Consider the following 19183-nt stretch of genomic DNA (forward strand, 5'->3'; position numbering starts at 1 on the left):
CCACAGTATGTACCAGAGCCTGGTATGGAAAGACCAATGCCCTTCAATGGAAAACCCGACAAAAAGTAGTGGATATCGCCTAGTCCATCAGGGGTAAAGCCCTCTCCACCACTGAGCACATCTACATGGAGCGTTGTTCCAGCATCCATCCACAGGGTCCCCCACCACGCAGGTCATGCTCTCTTCTCCGCTACTGCCATCAGCAGAAGGTACAGGAGCCTCAGGTCTCACACTACCAGGTTCAGGAACAGTTATCACCCCTCAACCATCAGGCTCTTGAACCAAAGGGGATAACTTCACTCAACTTCACTTGCCCTATCATTGAAAAATTTGGCCCAATTCAGGCTAGAACAGGGATTACACAGTGCGTCACATGTCTTACCTGTACACTTCACTAAACGTTTAATAGTTTCTATTATAATGTGTTCTTGTAATTGCACCACATGTCTACAGAGACATATTAGGGACAGATCTTCTGCTACCACTAGATCACTCACTACCTGCCTTGGGAGTACATTGCACTGTAACTGTGGGTGCAGTCTTCTATTGGTAACCAGGCTCACAGCACATTGTCATGGTGATGCATAATGTGGGTCTGTCTCAGCAGAAATGGCTGGTTACTCTCAGTGGAGTGCTTTGACAGCTTGTAAGGTCTATTCCCAGCCTCATCAGTTGTCAGAACTGTTGCTATTAGGAAATGTTTGTGATATTCAGAGAAACTTAAAATTGACTTGTAGACTCCCAGCCCTTCCCCTTGCTGACTGTGATTCCAGCTTTGGTGAATCTGTCCTGCTGATGGGAACGGACGTGAGCAAGGACTGGTATAAAGAAGCCTGCCATGCTTTCTGTAAGCTGTGATTCCTTGAGAAAGGCCATTGGTGGAAGGGCATCTTGTGACAAAGGCTTTGCAATTCTCAACTGGATACACTGTAGCTTGGTTAATTGGGTGAACTCCTGGCAAAGGGAATTTAATGTGAGGAAGTATGAGGTCATGCTCTTTGGCTAGAAGAATCAAAAGGTGGATTATCATCTGAATGAAGAGAGACTAAATGAAAGAAGGCCCAACAAGTCGTGAAGAAGGCAAATGGCTTAATTATTTCTTGTTAACTATATTTTCCAGGGTCTTGGTTTCAGCATTGTTGGTGGTCAGGACTCTGCCCGAGGACGGATGGGAATATTTGTTAAAACTATTTTTCCAAATGGAGCAGCTGCTGCTGATGGAAGATTGAAGGAAGGTCTGAAATCTGACTCTTTGAAACTTATGTTAATTGAAAGTCCAAGAGGCATATTACAAAGGCTATTCATCATTGATTTTAAATGCCAACAAATTACTATTTTCAATTGATCTTACTACTATATTTCCAATTCATTTGCCATTGGATGAAATGTGTCTGATGTCTGTTTTATGTGAACCAGAAGAATTGTGACTACAAGTGTGATTGGTAGCTCTTTACTCTGGAATCTCATCAACCAATCCCTAACTCAGAGAAGGCAGGTTGATAATAAATACTTGGTAGGTTAAGAATGATGTATGTTGAAGAAGTTTATTTAGATTTCCAAGAATAAGTTTAAAAAAATGAAAAGTTCATTATAACTATCTGCACTGAGTTCAGGAAAAGGCTTGCAAGATTTTAACTGAAGATTTTTCTGTTTAGTCAGCATTTAATCTATAATGTTTGCAAGAACTTTTCCAAAAATGATCCATATCTCAGACCAGTACTATAGTGGTAGTCCTCTCAATTGTAGTTGTCAGTCTTTGTAAGAAGCTTACAAAAAGCATGTCAGTAGCTATTGGGGAAAAGTTCAGGTTTTAAAAAACACAGTATGCAGCATGAAACCATATCTTCATAGGTTGATATTGTGACCAAAATATACGTCAAATTTCATGACCTCTTTATTTAAGAGTTTAGCCCTCTGCATTTGCCCTGGGTGTTGAGCCAGATCTGTATATAGTAAACAGTACTTTTTATTTTTAATGAAACAGATTGTTTGCCATTTTAACAATTATATTTCTATTTGTACTGAAAACATTTGAGACCACTTTCCCAACCTCAGATATATGGAAGATATGGAAGTATCTATGAAAATATGGAAGTATCACCATGAAAATGTCTTAAATGTTTAAGATAAAAAATTTACTTAGGAAAGAGGTCACATGTAAAGCTGGTTTTGATATCTGGCAATGGCAAAGCTTTTGCCCAGGACAATACATTTCAATATTGAATGATCAGGAAGGTTAAATATCTTGCAGCATGTACTAGATTGGATTTTTCTGTAGTAGAGACAACAGAGCTATTTTCACTCTTAAAGTTAATTTACTTTTTCAACTTAGTTTTATTATTTATGTAGTTTTATTACATAAACCACATTTCTCAGCTCTTTCCTTGAATAATTAACCAGTCAGTTGGAGCAGTGACAGTAATAGGTTCCAGATAACTGCTTTTGCTTAAAACATTGCAGCTTAACATCCCCAAAGGTGTAGTTCATTCCATCAGCTCTTTTATTGATTCAATAAATTAATGATTCAAGCCCAAGAGATTTGAAACAGATGGTGAAAGTTTCACTATGAAGAACTTGTTATTAATTAGCATAAAAAGAAACAATTCATTTTCCTGGCACTGATTAGACATATTGCACATCATAATGCCAATTAACTCCTTTGGGAATATTATACATCTCCTTCCATGGATGTATAGATGCTGCATCTACTCAGCAGCTGATCCAATTCAATCAGAGTGAAATATAATGCCAAAAACAAAAAATGAGTTCCAGTTCATAGAACGTAGAACAGTAGAGGCCCTTTGTCCCAAGAGATTGCAACAACCTTTTAATTTATTCCAAGATCAATCTAATCCTTCCCTCCCACGTAGCCCCTCATTTTTCTTTCATCCAGTGCCGATCTAAGGGTCATTTTAAATGAACCCTAATGTATCTGCCTCCACCACTACCTTCTGCAGTAGTTTTCACCCACCCACCACTCTCTGTGTAAAAATAAGCTAGCTCTGAGATCCCCTTGTACTTTCCTCCAGTCACCTTAAAAGTAGGTCCTCCTGTGTTAGCCATTTCCTTCCTGGGATAAAAGGCTGTGCACTCTGTCAATGCCTCTTGTCATCTTCTACACTTCTTTCAACTCTATTCTCATTCTCCTTCGCTGCAAAGGAAAAAAACCCTAGCTGGCTAAACCTTTCCTCAGAAGACATGTCCCCTAATCCGGGCAGCATCCCGGTAAATTTCCTCTGCACTCTCTCTAAAGCTTCCACGTCCTTCCTGTAACGAGGCAACCAGAAATGAGCACAATGCTCCTATTATGGTCTAGGATATATCGCCTCCAGTCCCAGAGACTTACTTACCCTAATGTTTTTTAGAAGTTCCAACATATCCTCTTACTTAACCTTGACATGTTCCAAAAGATTAGCATATTCTATGCTGACCTCACATTTGTCAAGGTCCCCCTCATAGATAAATACTAAAGCAAAGTATTCATAAAGGACCTCCCATATCTACTCCAACTCCAAACCATGGATCAGTTCTATCCTCATTCTAATCATCCTCCTGTTCTTCAAGTATGACTAAACGCTTTGGGGTTTTCCATAATCCTACTCACAAAGACCATTTCATGTCTCCTTCTAGCTCTTCTATACTAAACTCCTTCCTGGCTACCTTATAAATCTTAAGTGGCCTGTCTGATCTTTGCTTCCTAAACCTTAAGTATGCTTCCTTCTTCCCCTTGACTAAGTGTTCCACCTCTCTGGTCAACCATTGTAGGGTTCCTCCACCCTACCATCTTTAACCTGCCTCAATGGAACATGCCTATCCAAAAATCCCAGCAAGTGCCCCTTAAAAAACTTCCACACCTCTGTTTTACATTTCCCTGAGAACATCTGTTCCCAGTTTACACTCCCAAGTTCCTGCCTCATAGCATCATAACTAATCTTCACACAATTAAATACTTTCTGATACTGTCTGCTCCTGTCCTTTTCTTTTTAAATCTTTTTATTGAGTAAGTATACAAAAAAGGTAAGCCATATAAACATTAATACAATGTTAAAGTATAATAAAATTCCAAAAGGTATCAATACCAAAAAAAATACTACAAACAATGTAATTTAAACATAAGAAACCAAGATAACATAATAGTATACTAAATTTTATATATATCAATGGAAAAAAAGAAAAAAAAACCCCCAAAAAAAAACCCACCGTGCAACTAACTAAAAGCAAGGCAAAGCAATGGGCTAACTTGAAACCAAACAGAGTTATACTTAAAATCACGTCCTCAATCCCGACCTCCATTAAAAACAGTGAAAAAAAAAACAAGAAGGGTAAATATTACATTAAATGAAAATATCGAATAAAAGGTCCCCAAATCTGTTCAAATTTAAATGAAGAATCATAAAGGTTACTTCTAATTTTCTCCAAATTCAAACATAAAATCGTCTGAGAAAACCAAAAAAAGTCCTTGTCCAAGGCTATGCTAAAGGTCAGGGAATTATGGTACTGTCTTCAAAATGCTCCCCCACTGTAAGATCTGTCACCTGACCAGGTTCATTGACTAGCACTAGGTCCAATATAGCCTCTTCTCTAGTCAGCTGACGACATATTGGATCAGAAATCCTTCCTGGACATACCTAACAAATTCTGTTTTGTCTAACCCTCTTGCAGTAATAAGGACTAATATTTCATCATAACCTTTTCCAAAATAAAACAGCAAAGACAGACAAAAATACCAATAAGAAATAGAACAGAATTACAGTACTTAGCCAATATAAAAGCAAATGATAAGAGTTTAGGTAGCATTTAAAGTGAGCTTTGGCCCAATAGAAATTACAGTAAGTTTAGGGAATTAATTATGGAAAACATGAGGTGGCGGATGAATTAACTAGGTACTTTGCATCAATTTTCACTAAAGAGGATACAAGTAACATCCCAGAAATAACTGCAAATCAGGAATTGGAAGGGTGAGAGGAACTCGGGAAAATTATTTCCTTTAATGCAAGGAGCATAACAGGTAGGACAAATGAGCTGAGAACATTTATCAGCTCACAGGATATTGTTGCAATCACAGAAATGTGACATAGGGAAGGGCATGGCTGGCAGCTGAATGTTCCAGGCTGTAGATATTTCAGGTATGATTTTTAAATTTTATTTTATTTATTGATGCAGTAGAGGTGCCCGACCACCGGAACGCCCGGAGCTATGTTAGGGAGCGTTGCACTGCTGATCAGGCAGAACGTTGTGGCAGTGTTCAGGGTGGATGTCCTGGAGAGATCAGCCTACGAGGCTTCATGGGTAAAACTAAGAGATGTGAAAGTGGCAATCAGTAGGACTGATCCCAACAGGCAGCTGAAGTTAGAAGAACAGATTTGTAAGCAGATTGCAGAAGAACTTAAAAGCCATAAGGTTGTAGTAGTCAAATAACAAACAAGAGTAAATCTGCAGATTCTTGACTGTAGTAGTATGGGATTTTAACTTCCCAAATATTGACTAGAATTAGCTCAGCATAAGGGACTTGGATGGGGAAGGATTTGTAAAATGATGCCACAAAGTTTTTGAAGCAGATTGTGGGGAATTCTGTCAGGGAAGGACTTTACTAGACCTTAGGGAATGAAGACAATAGACAATAGGTGCAGGAGTAGGCCATTCAGCCCTTCGAGCCAGCACCGCCATTCACTGTGATCATGGCTGATCATCCACAATCAGTATCCAGTTCCTGCCTTATCCCCATAACCTTTGATTCCACTATCTTTAAGAGCTCTATCCATCCCTTTCTTGAAAGCATCCAGAGACTTGGCCTCCACAGCCTTCTGGGGCAAAGCATTCCATATATCCACCACTCTCTGGGTGAAAAAGTTTTTCCTCAACTCCGTTCTAAATGGCCTACCCCTTATTCTTAAACTATGGCCTCTGGTTCTGGACTCACCCATCAGTGGGAACATGCTTCCTGCCTGCAGCGTGTCCAATCCCTTAATACTCTTATATGTTTCAATAAGATCCCCTCACAGCCTTCTAAATTCCAGAGTATACAAGCCCAGTCGCTCCAATCTTTCGACATATGACAGTCCCTCCATCCCGGGAATTAACCTTGTGAACCTACGCTGCACTTCCTCAATAGCAAGAATGTCCTTCCTCAGATTTGGAGACCAAAACTGCACAGTACTCAGGTGTGGTCTCACCAAGGCCCTGTACAGCTGCAGAAGGACCTCTATGCTCTTATACTCAATTCCCCTTGTTATGAAGGCCAGCATGCCATTAGCTTTCTTCACTGCCTGCTGTACTTGCATGCTTGCTTTCAGTGACTGATGTACAAGAACACCTAGATCTCGTTGTGCTTCCCCTTTTCCTAACTTGACTCCATTTAGATAATAATCTGCCTTCCCGTTCTTACCACCAAAGTGGATAACCTCATATTTATCCACGTTAAACTGCATCTGCCACGCATCTGCCCACTCACCCAGCCTGTCCAAGTCACCCTGCATTCTCATAACATCCTCCTCACATTTCACACTGCCACCCAGCTTTGTGTCATCAGCAAATTTGCTAATGTTACTTTTAATTCCCTCATCTAAATCATTAATATATATTGTAAACAGCTGCGGTCCCAGCACTGAACCCTGTGGTACCCCACTGGTCACCGCCTGCCATTCCGAAAGGGACCCGTTAATCGCTACTCTTTGTTTTCTGTCAGCCAGCCAATTTTCAATCCATGTCAGTACTCTGCCCCCAATACCATGTGCCCTAATTTTGCCCACTAATCTCCTATGTGGGACTTTATCAAAGGCTTTCTGAAAGTCCAGGTGCACTACATCCACTGGCTCTTCTTTGTCCATTTTCATAGTTACATCCTCAAAAAATTCCAGAAGATTAGTCAAGCACGATTTCCCCTTCATAAATCCATGCTGACTCGGACCGATCGTGTTACTGCTATCCAGATGTGTTGTAATTTCATCTTTTATAATTGACTCCAGCATCTTTCCCACCACCAACATCAGGCTAACCGGTCTATAATTCTCTGTTTTCTCTCTTCCTCCCTTCTTGAAGAGAGGGACAACATTAGCCACCCTCCAATCCACAGGAACTGATCCTGAATCTATAGAACATTGGAAAATGATTACCAATGCGTCCACGATTTCTAAAGCCACCTCCTTAAGTACCCTGGGATGCAGACCATCAGGTCCCGGGGACTTATCAGCCTTCAGACCCAACAGCCTATCCAACATCATTTCCTGCCTAATATGAATTTCCTTCAATTCATCCATTACCCTAGGTCCATTGGCCACTATAACATCTGTTAGATTGTTTGTGTCTTCCCTAGTGAAGACAGATCCAAAGTACCTGTTCAACTCGTCTGCCATTTCCTTGTTCCCCATAATAAATTCACCCGCTTCTGTATTCAAGGGCCCAATTTTGGTCTTAACTATTTTTTTCCTTTTCACATACCTAAAGAAGCTTTTACTATCCTCCTTTATATTCTTAGCTAGTTTACCTTCATACCTCATTTTTTCTCTGTGCTAATATAAAAGGGTAAAATAATTTAATAATTGATAGATCTGTGTTGTATTCAACAGGAGATGAAATTCTAGAGGTTAATGGGGAATCTCTCCTGGGACTAACTCATCAGCAAGCCATACAGACCTTTAAGGTAAGATAACAGTATAATATAAAACCCTTAGGTGAGACCAAGCTGGATTGATTAGCCTAAAGAGAAAATATAGATTAACAGGACAATTTTATTTTACAAACAGAAATCCAGAATGTTGTAAAATAGAAGTAAATATTTATATTGTCCAACTTCTAATTCCAAGACTGTTAGTCTTATTGTTTTTATGAATACAGTGGATTCCAATTAATTCCAGTGCATTTTTGTCAAACTAAGCGGCTGCCCCATGAGCGGAAGTTTCACAGATATAGTTAAAAAGGTATAAAAAAAGACAAGCTACCACTGAGTAACAAATTATGTATTTAAATGTAATAGAGAACAAATAAGAATAATGTTAATGTTAATAGCTCCGTTTGTCTAAGTAGACAATGGATGCGCCCCTCGGGGCGCAGAGCTGGGCGATGAATATGGCAATCCTGGGCTGCCCAAGATCCCCCCTCTTGGCCTCACGGATGTGGTCCAAAGGAATGTGAAGCAGTACATTTGGCATCAGCTTGGCTGCAGGAGCTGCCGGGAGGTGACGTGATACGTCATCCAACCGCCTTAGGGGCTCCACTCCGGATTTGTGTAGGGTTTACTCCTTAGCCTTCTCTTCTCCTGAAGATACCCACAAGGCAGTGGGATCCGTAACCCTGGATAGGGGCCCATACCGGATACCGTCAGCCGGAGCCAGCTGAGCCCGGGACTCGTGTAAGGCAGGGTCGTCACGCCCTGTAGTAGTGACATATGGAGCCACCACCCACTACCCACACAAAGAAGAATACTACTAATTTTGCTACAGTACTATAAAACAGTGTATATATTCCTGATAGTTATCAATAGAGGAATTCATCCACTGTACGCTGCCATGTTCTTTTGATTGACTGGAAATTAACAAAATTAGCTCAGACACCTAGTTAAATAATGGACTGCTTTCATACAATGCCTTTGACAATTCCATCTCCAAACTTCATTTTCATTGTACTGTAACATAAGACCATAAGGTATAGGAGCAGAAGTAGGCCATTCAGCCCATTGAGTCTGTTCCATCATTCAATCATAGGCTGAGCCAATTCTTCCAGTCATCCCCACTCCCCTGCTTTCACCCCATACCCTTTGATGCCCTAGATGATTGTTGATAGATTCAATTTTTTTTGTAGTTTCTGACTTGTTGAAGTAGCGAAATCATTCCATTTTCACTCACGGCCATTTCTGGCATCTCCAAGCCTGAATGCTTGAAGCAGCAGTGAACAAAACCGTTCTGATTTGTCTTACTGCTTATTTCTGGCCAACTACAGTACAGTGCAAAAGTCTTAGGCACAGATATAAAGCTAGAGTGCCTCAGACTTTTACACAGTACTGTATCAGTGATAAAAATCACTCGTTTTGGAACACAAACACCACAATTGACAATATTTAAAAACTGTTCATGCTAACCATGGTTAGAGACTAGTCACACAAGTGCGCGCGACTGATGCTAGTTATAAACTGTTCGGCTACAGCTTCCTGTCCTATTTGAGCATTATAGTGTCCCAAGTAAACTAAGGGAATCCCGGCTATTTTCTCTATTAGTTTTGTTCTTTAGTAGTTGTCCCAAATAAGTGGCTTCCCCGATTAACCGACAGTTCAATTAACCGGGATCCACTGTATTTGCTTTTCATCCACATTTGAAAATATACTTATTCACGTCCAAGCACACATGATGTAAAACAATATAATGTTATAAATCTCTATTATGACTTATAGATAGATACCTTATTGATCCCAAGGGAAATTACAACGTCGCAGTAGCATTACAAGTGCACAGATATGAATATTAGAAGAGAAGCAGAAAGAATAAAAAATAAGATACCACAAGCAGTCTATCAGGAGGGGGTCATCACTTTCCCAGCTCATTATCAACTCACTACAGAGCCTAATGGCCGAGGGTAAGAATGACCTCATATAGCGCTCTTTGGAGCAGTGCAGTTGTCTTAGGCTACGTCCACACTAGACTGGATAATACCATAACCAAAGCTTTTTCTCTTTGTTTTGACCCTCCATCCACACTGAAACGGTGTTTTCCTCCCCCGAAAACAGAGCTTTTCTAAAACACTCTCCAGAGTGTTTAAACCTGAAAACACCAGTTGGGCGTTGTATTGTGTACGGGGTAACCGGAGGTTTTAAAAACCCTGTCATCCCTTTCATTGGTGAAGAGACTGTGGCTGTAGGAAATGTTTCCAGGGTGACCCCTCTGTGGGAGTGGGGAAGATGTTGGTGGGGCCACCCGGGGGTCTGTGTGTCCATATGTGTAGCTATTGTACTGGCTGTGAGGCTGGTAATGTGGCGGTGAAAAGTACTGGGGAGGAGCCATCATATTCCTCATCATTGCAAATCCCTCTGCAACAGAATTAGTCAGTTTTTCAATGTTCGTCGTAAGCCGGGTCATACTGTCCATGAACTCCCTTTCAGTTGCCTCCATAGGCTCCAGTATTTGTTCTTTTAGTTTTAATTCCTCCTGCGTGAGAGCCAACAGCTGTCCGCCATTTGGCAATTTCCTTTTAACTTTTTCTAGTCTGTAACTGGACAAACGAGCACCAAGTGTACCATTTCTTCTTCGCTTGTTTTCTGTAGATCTGTCCCGCGCATGCCCAGTAGGAGGAGATTCACCCAAATACTGTACCCGTTTTAATGTGGACAGAGGTATTTTCAAAAATGCCTGGTGTGGACGCCTATCGTTTTTACACAAAACCGGCGTTTTCAAAATTATCCGGTGTAGTGTGGACGTAGCCTTAGTCTATTACTAAAAGTGCTCCTCAGTTCAGCCAAGGTAGCATGCAGAGGGTGAGAAACATTGTCCAAAATTGCCAGAATTTTCCGTAGGATTCTTTATTTTACCAGAGCCTCCAGTGTGTCCAGTTTGACTCCTATAACAGAGCCAGCCTTTCTAATCAGTTCATACAGCCTGTTGGCATCACCGATGTTGATGCCATTGCCCCAGCACACCACCACGTAGAAGATCATTTAAAAACAAATGCTTACATATCACAACTAACCAATTGGGATAAAAAAAAAACAGGTGGCCTTAAAACATTTACCTTTAAATTTTGACAGCTTATTGAGTCATTCATCATGTACCAAGGTACAGTCAAAAGCTTGTCTTGCATGGTGTTCCATCAGATCAAATCATTACACAGTGCATTGAGGTAAAAGGAAAGGTAAAACAGTAGCAATGCAGACTACGGTGTAAACCAGGGGTTCTCAACCTGGGTCCACAGACCCCTCGGTTAACGGTTGGGAATCCCTGGTGTAAATGCTACCAAAAATGTGCATTGCAGGTTTGTGACAAAGTGCAAGATCATAACGAGGTAGATTACGAGGCCAGAGGTCCAACTTATATTATAAGAAGTCTGCTTAAGAATCTGAATATAGTGGGATAGAAGTTGTATTTGAGCCTGCTAGTACATATTTACCAGCTTTTGTATCTTCTGCCTGATGCAAGAGGGGAGAAGAGAGAGAGTTCAGAGTGGGAGGAGTCTTTGATTATGCTGGATGCTTTATTGAGGCAGCAAGAAATCTAGAGACAGTCCTTGGAAGAGAGGCTGCTTGTGGTAATGTGCTATATCCATAGCCTCTGCAGTATATTGCAATCACATGCAGAGCAGTTACCATATCAAATCGTTATACATTCAGACAAAATGCTTTCCATAGTGCATTGATGAAAGTGCATTGTTTTATTCTTAACAGCAACTGAGAAAAGGAGTTGTGACGCTAACTGTTCGTACCAGGTTGCGTAGCCCGAGCCTTACACCGTGTCCCACTCCCACGCTAATGAGCCGCTCCAGCTCTCCCAATTCCAATACCAGTGGTGGAACTCCAATACCAGGCTCAGAAGAGGGAGATTATTCTCGCAAGGGGCCAGGACCAAAGGATCGAATCATAATGGAGGTGACATTGAAAAAAGGTAATGCTGCTGCCCAGTGGACTAGCAAAACAGCTAAAACTATATCATCCCCATAAACTCAAAAGATTGGCCAAAGAAGGAAGAGGCAAAAGAATCCAAATCAGGTTTATTATTACTGCTATACATTGTGAAATTAGCAGGCCAGGCAGAATCTATAGGAAGAGGTACATTCGACATTTCGGGCCTGAAACGTCGACTGTACCTCTTCCTAGAGATGCTGCCTGGCCCGCTGCGTTCACCAGCAACATTGATGTGTGTTGCTTGAATTTCCAGCATCTGCAGAATTCCTCGTGTTTACATTGTGAAATTTGTTCTTTTTATGTTAGTAGTACTGTGCAAGATATTAAAAAGCTATATTCCAATAAAAAGATAAATAGATAAATTGTGTGAAAGTGGAATAGTGAGATATTGTTAATGGGTTCATGAACCGTTCTCAGGGCAGAGATAAATACAGAGGCACGTGCCTCCACTAATTTTGGTTAACCATCTTTTTTCTGGAAGGTAGGGCACCCTTCCTACATTGAGAAAATGTTGTCTCCACTCTGCAGCAGAACATATGGGACAGAATAAAGGTTTATTCAGAAGCTAATGTCAACAAATATCTAAAGTATACATGTTTTTTATTACTAATTTTTTATTGCAACACCAATAAATTACATTCAATACAACCAGTTGCCAATTACATTTTGACTGTTTATCTAAAGGATACATATTTTGAAGGGTTACAGTACCTCTGCAAATGCATCTCTTAACTTCGAGTGTCATTTGCCAGGACAGAATACCAGGAATTCAAACACCTAGACTGCCACCTGACCACTGCTCCAAAAGGTTTCAGTCCAAAATGTCGACTGTTCTCTTTTCCTAGATGTTGCCTGGCCTGCTGAGTTCCTCCTGCATTTTGTTTGGACTGCTTCTTCCCTGTTTTCCATTCATTACAATGAATGGGCAGGATGTCACAATAAGTAGATTCCAGAATTTGTGAAAGATACTGCTATGATGGAAGGTGTGCACAGGGAGACTGAATTAGAAAAAGTAGCCTTCCCACAGCTGGCAGAGTTTATGCAGTTTTTCATGAAACTTACCAAGATGTTGAGTATAATATAACCTGCACACAATTTGTAATGATTGTAAAACTTGAAGCATCAACAATGCAGCATTGTAATTGACCATATACAAATTTGCATTATTAAATAGAATCATAGAATCATAGAAAAGAACAGCATTAGTGAATCTAGTCCGTGCCTAACTATTTAAGCTGCCTACTCCCATCGACCTGCACCGGCATCATAGCCCTCCATACCCCTACCATCCATATGCCTTCTCTTAATGACATGGAGAATATTTCTGTTGTTCTATTTATATGATAGATATGAGGGAGAGTTTTAGAAATTTAAAGTCCAAAGTAAACTTCCTATCAAAGTATGTATATGTCACCATATACTACCCTGAGATGCATGTTTTGCAGGCATTCACAGTGGATATAAAGAAATGCAATAGTCAATGAAAAATAACACACACAGACAGACAAACAGCCAATATGCAAAAGAAGACACATACACACATAGTGCAAATTCAAAAAATAATAATAATACTAAGAATAATAAGCAAAAAATAATATTGAAAACATGAGCTGTAGAGTCCTTGAAAGTGAGCCCACCAGTTGTGGAATCAGTTCAGTGTTAAGTTGAGTGAAGTTGGTTCAGGAGTCTGATGCGTGAAGAGTAGCAACCATTCCTGAACAAGATGGTGTGGGACCTAAGGCTCCTTCACCTCTTTCCTGAGGGCAGCAGTGAGAAGAGAGCTTGGCCTGGATGGTAAGGGTCCCGGATGATGGATGCTACTTTCCTGCGACAGTGATCTTATAGATGTGTTCAATTGAGGGGAGGGCTTTTCCTGCGATTGACTAGGCTGAATCCACTTCTTTTTGTCAGCTTTTCCATTCATGTGCATTGGTGTTTCCATACCAGGCTGTGATGCATCCAACAGGATACTCGGCACTCAGCATCTATAGAAGTTTGTCAAAGTTTTAGATAAAATGCTGAATCTGTGAAACGTATGAGAAAGTTGAAGTGCTGTCGTACCTTCCTTGCCATGGTACTGCTTGAGTACCTCTACGTACTTTACGAGTTGGGAGAACCAACAGGCAGTTCATCATTTTGTTCCTAAAATTCATGAAATTTATGTTGTAAATATTATTGAAAGTAATGGATATTCTGATATACATTTGGAATTATTTGATCATTTATAACTGATTTATTCCTAAAAGAAATTACAACTTCTACTTTCTAAGAGAAATGATAGTTTCTAAACTAAATTCATAATAATTAACTGGCTATTAATCGAGACTTGTTCCTCTGCAGTTAAAGAAATAGTAACCCAATACACATAAAGTGAACACCAAAATGGCAAAATCACAAGAAAATCTGCAGACACTGGAAATCCAAGCAACAGACACAAGATGCTGGAGGAACTCAGCAGATCAGGCAGCATCTAAGGAAAAGAGTAAACAGCCTACGTTTCAGGCTGAGACCCTTCATCAGGACTTTTATTCAACCTTATCCAATCAAGTCTTTATTTACCCTCAACCCTTTCAACTTTTCCATAAACCCTAGAAAGATATGGAAATAATCTGCAATCCACTCCAAACAAAATTGCAGGGAAATATTTTCTTATCCACAGTTCAAAGTTTAAAGTAAATTTATTATCAAAGTACTTATATGTCACCATATACAATCTGAGATTCATTTTCTTATGGGCCTACTCAATAAATCCAAGATAGAATAATAACCATAACAGGATCAATAAAAGACCACACGAACTGGGTGTTCAACCGGTGTGCAAAAGATGACAAACCTGGATCCCAGACATTGGGAACATATTTATTACTTTGTTTACCTGGGCATGTTGAGACACTACCCTATTCTCAAAAATATGGTCAGGAAATACAGTTTCTCCATAGTCTCCCCATCTATGAGCTTCCTCCTTGCTGAACACCATTAAAATTATGGAACAATCTGATGAAGCGTATTGACCCAAAATGGCGACTGTTTAGTATCCTCCATAGACGCTGCCTGGCCTGTGTTTGCTCTTCTGGATTTCCAGCATCTAGAATCTCATGTGTTTACCATTAAAATTATGTTTATGATATTTTGTAGATAATCTGTTGTAGACTGAATGTACTGTGAGTTACCTGCTACCTGTGTACTGTTTTATTTCAGAGCCTGGAGTTGGGTTGGGGATTGGAGCCTGTTGCCTTACCTTAGAGAATAGTACACCAGGAATCTATATTCACAGCCTCGCCCCAGGATCAGTAGCCAAACTGGATAGCAGATTGAGGTTTGTCATTGATGGTGAAAATATGTTCTAAAAAGCTGTAGAATGTCCAGTATATAACTGAAAAGTAATCCCTTCTACAAATGTCCTGAAATCCTTGTTCTATGGTTCTAAGGAGAAGTAAGTCAAATCAAACATCAATAAGTTTCAGAAACACATTGTTCTCTGCACTTTGAAGGTGGTGCCTCGTACTGGGCAATTTTTTCCACAACAGCTAATAATGGTTGATCCTTATGTGTTCCTCTAAATCACCTTTCCAATTTTCCATTCAGAACAAGAAGTGTTATTACTTTCCCCTTCCATATCTGATACTGTGGAAAATAATTATATTGCACTTTGGCCACGAAGATCAGATGATGTGACTCTGCAATTGATTCAGTGATCTCACAGAGCTTCCACTTAGCTTCAGCTACAGTCAAACTCAGTTCATCAATGACTCTCCTAGACCTAAGAAAAACATCAGTTCCTCTCCACATTTATGCTGTTGCAAAAAGGAAGGCAGGTTTCACCATCAGTTACTCATAAACCATGACCTTCACTCTTTGTGATTTTTATAAATGACTTGGATGAGGACTCTAAGGTGAGTAGTGTTGTAGTTAGTGTAGAAAGTTGTAGGTTAAATGGGACATTGATAGGATGCAGAACTGGGCTGAGAAGATTGAGCAAGCTAAGGATTTTTTCTTTGAAGTGAAGGAGGGTGAGAGGTGGCTTGATGGAGGTGTTTAAGATAATGAACATAGATAGACTGGACAGCCAGCACCTTTTTACCAGGGCAGAAATAGCTAACACTAGTGGGCATAATTTTAAAGAGATTGGAGAAAAGTGTAGTGGGGTTTGATGTCAGAAGTAAGGATTTTAATAAGTATGTGGAATGTACTGTCAGGGTTATTGGTAGAGGCAAATACGTTAGGAATATCTAAGAGACTCTTAGGCACGTGGGTGGCAGTAAAATGGAGGCCTGTGTGGGAAGGAAAGTTAGATTGACCTTACACTAGGTTAAAAGGACGATACAATGTCATGGGTGAAAAGGCCAGTTTTATGTTTGATGTTCATTGGATTCAAATAGGTTCACTGAAAAGTTAAAAAAAAAGAGAAAGATTTGCATTCACTACTGCCATTCATGATCGCAGTGCTGTCAACCCCCATAAACAAACTGTATTGATGGTACTGAACCATCAACTGCAGCACCAGCCATGACAATTACTATTAAAAATACTGGTTCTGTTATGTCTAGGCATGAGGGTAGTGCAGTCCTAGTTATCCAAAGTATACTGTCATACTACAGAGCCTACCTTGATTTTAAGCCTTTAGATTAACTTACTTCTGTGATTCACAATACTCAATGTCATTAAAGAACCATTTTCCCACGGTTGTTGCTGTATGCTATGAACAAGATAATCAAAACTCATAAAATTATATAACCAATTCTCACAGCAATCCCAAGCATGAAATAGTAGATTTCTCTAATTTTCTGAAACATTTCGATCTTCATCTTTTTTCTCCCTAAAAGCAATGTTAAGAAACAAGCTGGATTTGTGGAGAAATGGCGGAATTTCTGCACAGGATTGTAAATGTTTGCCATCGGGGTAACATAAAGTTTTGGATTTGCAAGTTTGTACATGCATACGTGGAAATCCCAAGCTTATCTGTAGCTGTTTGGTGGAGCTTACCCAAGTATATTCTGATATTGAACTCTTCACTGATTCCAACAACAAAGTGCAAAATTGAAACAACACACACAAAATGATCAAGGAACACAGTGGGTCAGGCTGAATCTATGGAGGGAAATGAACATTTCCCAACATAAATGCTGCCTGACCCACTGAGTTCCTCCAGCACTTTGTGTGTGTTGATCTGGATTACCAGCGCCTGCAGTCTCTTTTGTGTTTCCAAAATTGAAGCAACTCAAAAGAACTTACAGCACTAATATTGGGAATCTAACCAAATCATATCGTTATCCATTTGAATGGAGAGGAATAGCTGTAAGGGGCAAAGGTAACTTTGATTTATTTTTCAGTTTTTTACTTCTTTCAACTTAACTCATTTATTTACAGTATAGTTAAGAGTATTGTGAACTGAGGTCATCATATCATACTACCCATTACACCGCTCACATTTAGAGCAGCAATGAAGGTCCTCCATCTCTGGTGGTGTTCAGGACTTCCTTCATCATGTCAGTAGCTTTCCCTTGATATTCACTATGGTCAGTCATGTAAGTCCCAGCTACACTCTCAAGAATACCATTGCACTCAGATATAAAAGGATTCTTCAGTGCTGTTTTTGTAACAGTTTTATTTTACCAGGCAGAGTTATTAGCCCTGAGTTGAATCCCTGAATCTGCAGGACCAATGGATTACTATTAGTCTGGCCTCTACCCTTTGATCTGTTTGGCATGGGTGACCCCGCCAAGAGCCAAAGCACAAAGCCTTGACTCCAGCCAACATAGCTCCCCAGGTCACCGAAGCAGGCAAGCCTCTGGAACCTATGACAAGGTTGGGGTCCTCGTGGAGGATCATATCATAATACTTCAACAATTTTGACGACTTAGTTCACTGTCATAATCTTTTAGCCCTCCAGAGATCTGCATCTGGTATGCTCAGACTCATGTATAGGTCAGCAGAGAGTATGGGTAGCCCATAAATTTAAAAAAAAATCATTTTAAACAGTCAAAAGCGGTGGTTCACCCATGCTTTAAACCATCTAACTGCAATTTTAAATACTAAATGATCAGCATCTAGTATTCAGAATGGAATAGTGTCTGTTGGGTTGGTTATATAACCTCATCGACTTGCTTGGGGTTGCTTGTCTGGATGGAAAAGATAGTTGGACGTATTTATTTGTTAATTAATATTCATGTTTGAATTAATTTCATCAGTTAAATGTGCAAATTAATTTTAACATTAATTTAAAGTTTTAGATAAATTTATTTTAACTACTTTAAATGTTTCAAATTATTAGAGACGTTTAAAAGCAGTTAAACAGGCCTTCAAAGGCAGTCAGGGTTGTCCATAGGCAGATTTCAGCCACTGGAAGCCCATTCTCATTTCATTTTGTGGGACAGTCACAGCATTAGATCAGCAGGCTTGAAGCTTCATTAGATCTGGAGGGCTGCAAAATATCAATGTACCTGCAAGGATTGTGTAGTGGGTTGAGAATGTAGGGATTACAACCACAATCCACCCCACTGACATTGGCTAATTTTAATGAAAATGCTTCCTTTCTTAAAAATAAAGTCGAGAATTTCAGTCAGAGAATTTCTGCTAAAATCTAAAGTGAGTGTAGAATGGTGAACTTTCTGCCGACTGTTCACATGATCTCTGGAGCGTGACTATTTTGGAGCGTACCAGTTTCAGAACCTATCTATTTTTTATTTGAGCTTAGCTGTCAGAATGAGTACGTAATAAAGCCCACGTGTTTTATTTGTTGTATAAAGCACCAGAAAGAAGCACAGTCAAGTGCAAATGGTTTCAGATTTCATTTGATTGCTGTCTTCTTCATGAAATGTCAGCCTTGAGAAAAATCGCACAGGATGAAACTTCTTAAATGAATTGTGCCTTGTTATCATTTTACTGGCTATCTAATTTAGAAAGAAAGGACTCTTTTACTTTCTTATGAATGAGTGCAGCTATATAATTCAGAGTGGAACACTATCACTTTGTTGATGTCTCTGGAGGCTGAAAATGGCAAAATTTAATGAATTTTCTCTGCCTTTCATTGCAGCCGAGGGGATCAAATTTTAGAGGTGGACTCTGTGAGTCTGCGACATGCTGCTCTAAGTGAAGCGTATGCGATTCTAAGTGAGTGTGGTCCAGGTCCTATCAGCCTTATCATTAGCCGTCATCCAAACCCAAAGGTAAGACACGTAATACAATTAGGTAGGTCTATTCAAATAAACCCTATTTCCTGAACTGAAATTATCAGAGGTGATTAGTTGTACAAGTCCTATCACATCACCAGAAGATACTCATCCACAGGCTTTTTTTCTCACATGAACTGAGAAGGGAAAAAGTAAAGGGCCATGTACACTCAGTGGCCACTCTATTTGGTACCTCCTGTACCTAATACAGTGGCCACTAATTGTATGTTTGTGATATTCTGCTGCTGTAGCCCATCCACTTCAAGGTTTGATGTGTTGTGCTTTCAGAGGTGCTTTTCTGCACACCACTATTGTAATACAAAGTTATCTGAGTTACTGTCACCTTGCTGTCTGCTTATATCAGTCTGGCCATTGTCCTTTGACCTCTCTCATTAACAAGGCATCTTGCCCCACA

At 39.9% G+C, this 19183-nt stretch overlaps 1 protein-coding gene across 3 annotated transcripts in view; it reads left to right on the top strand.

Moving 5' to 3' along the window:
• pdzd2 (PDZ domain containing 2) overlaps window positions 1-19183 on the top strand; it is a 493753-nt gene that overhangs the window by 376189 nt on the left and 98381 nt on the right. For all 3 annotated transcript variants that reach the window (XM_063042802.1, XM_063042803.1, XM_063042804.1), the window contains 5 exons: window positions 1121-1235; window positions 7566-7639; window positions 11363-11579; window positions 14798-14915; window positions 18633-18765. In XM_063042802.1, coding sequence (XP_062898872.1) covers window positions 1121-1235; window positions 7566-7639; window positions 11363-11579; window positions 14798-14915; window positions 18633-18765 — 657 coding nt within the window. The remainder of the gene's footprint in view (window positions 1-1120; window positions 1236-7565; window positions 7640-11362; window positions 11580-14797; window positions 14916-18632; window positions 18766-19183) is intronic.

The sequence above is a fragment of the Mobula hypostoma genome, chromosome 3, assembly GCF_963921235.1.
Source record: "Mobula hypostoma chromosome 3, sMobHyp1.1, whole genome shotgun sequence".
In the NCBI taxonomy this organism is placed as follows: domain Eukaryota; kingdom Metazoa; phylum Chordata; class Chondrichthyes; order Myliobatiformes; family Myliobatidae; genus Mobula; species Mobula hypostoma.